Source organism: Corvus brachyrhynchos, unplaced genomic scaffold (genome assembly GCF_000691975.1).
Source record: "Corvus brachyrhynchos isolate BGI_N302 unplaced genomic scaffold, ASM69197v1 scaffold193, whole genome shotgun sequence".
Taxonomy (NCBI): Eukaryota; Metazoa; Chordata; class Aves; order Passeriformes; family Corvidae; genus Corvus; species Corvus brachyrhynchos.
In genome coordinates this window covers 465,668-466,560 of record NW_008237087.1, presented here as the reverse complement: position 1 = coordinate 466,560, position 893 = coordinate 465,668, and the positions used below count along the sequence as shown (strand labels likewise).

The following is an 893-nucleotide window of genomic DNA, read 5'->3' as shown; positions in this document are numbered from 1 at the left end:
AACGGGGGCGGGGCCCCCGCCCAGCGCGGCGGCCGCCGGCACGTGCGGGGCGCCGGGCAGGCAGAGGAAGAGCAGCATCACCCCGCAAACCAGCACCAGCACTCCCATCAGCACCGTCAGGCTGCTCTGGTTCATCTGGAAGAAGTAGCGCTGGTAGAGCCGCTCCAGTTTGGCCGACTGGAAGCGTTTGGAGCGGAAAACCTGGAGCAGCCGCCGCCAGCACTCGCCGGCCGATGGTCGCCCCCCATGTCCTCCGGCTCCCTTCGGCCCCTTGGCCTCGCCGTCCTCCAAGCCCGCATCCACCGATTTGAGTCCCAGGTCGCCCGCGGGCCCCTTCTTGCCGTAATGATCCTCCTGCCAAGTGCAGCGCAGCCCCCGGGGGGGTCCTGCACCCCGCTCCATCTCAGGGTCCTGCAGGCAGCTCATGTAGCGGGGGCCACAGAGGCCGGCTCGGGGCCGGGGGCCCTTCTTGCCGTTGCGCTCCCCCCATGCCGTCTTCCGCTCGTCCACCTTGGGCACCAGGATGCCGCTGAACCACGACATGCTGTGGGCATCAAGGAGGGGTCAGCGCTTGGTCCCCCACTCTGACACCCCAAAAGGGGCCCTGGTGTCCACGGGGGTGCAAGGCCATGCAAGGGGTGGAGGGTCCTGGTGTCCCCACCGCCACCCTGGAGGATGCAGACCCTAAGTCCCAGCTCTCCCGCTACCCCCATGGCCCCTGTGGGAATGGCCAGTGCTGGGTTCCCGGTGCTGGGTGCCCGGTGCCAGAATCCCGGTGCACGGTGCTGGGTTCCCGGTGTCGGGTTCCCGTTGTCCCGGTGCCCAGTGTCCTGGTGCCCAGTGCGTGGCCCTGCCGAGGCCGCCCCGAGCCCGCCCTTCCCGGTGCAGCGACC

At 69.9% G+C, this 893-nt stretch overlaps 2 protein-coding genes across 2 annotated transcripts in view; one reads left to right on the top strand and one right to left on the bottom strand.

The window, feature by feature from the left end:
- ADCY6 (adenylate cyclase 6) overlaps positions 1-873 on the bottom strand; it is a 12,239-nt gene extending 11,366 nt beyond the window's left edge. Inside the window, exon 1 of the mRNA XM_017728680.1 lies at positions 4-873. Within this exon, the coding sequence (XP_017584169.1) occupies positions 4-543 (540 nt within the window). The 5' untranslated portion in view covers positions 544-873. The remainder of the gene's footprint in view (positions 1-3) is intronic.
- CACNB3 (calcium voltage-gated channel auxiliary subunit beta 3) overlaps positions 630-893 on the top strand; it is a 10,791-nt gene continuing 10,527 nt past the window's right edge. The window contains exon 1 of the mRNA XM_017728679.1: positions 630-720. Within this exon, the coding sequence (XP_017584168.1) occupies positions 630-720 (91 nt within the window). The remainder of the gene's footprint in view (positions 721-893) is intronic.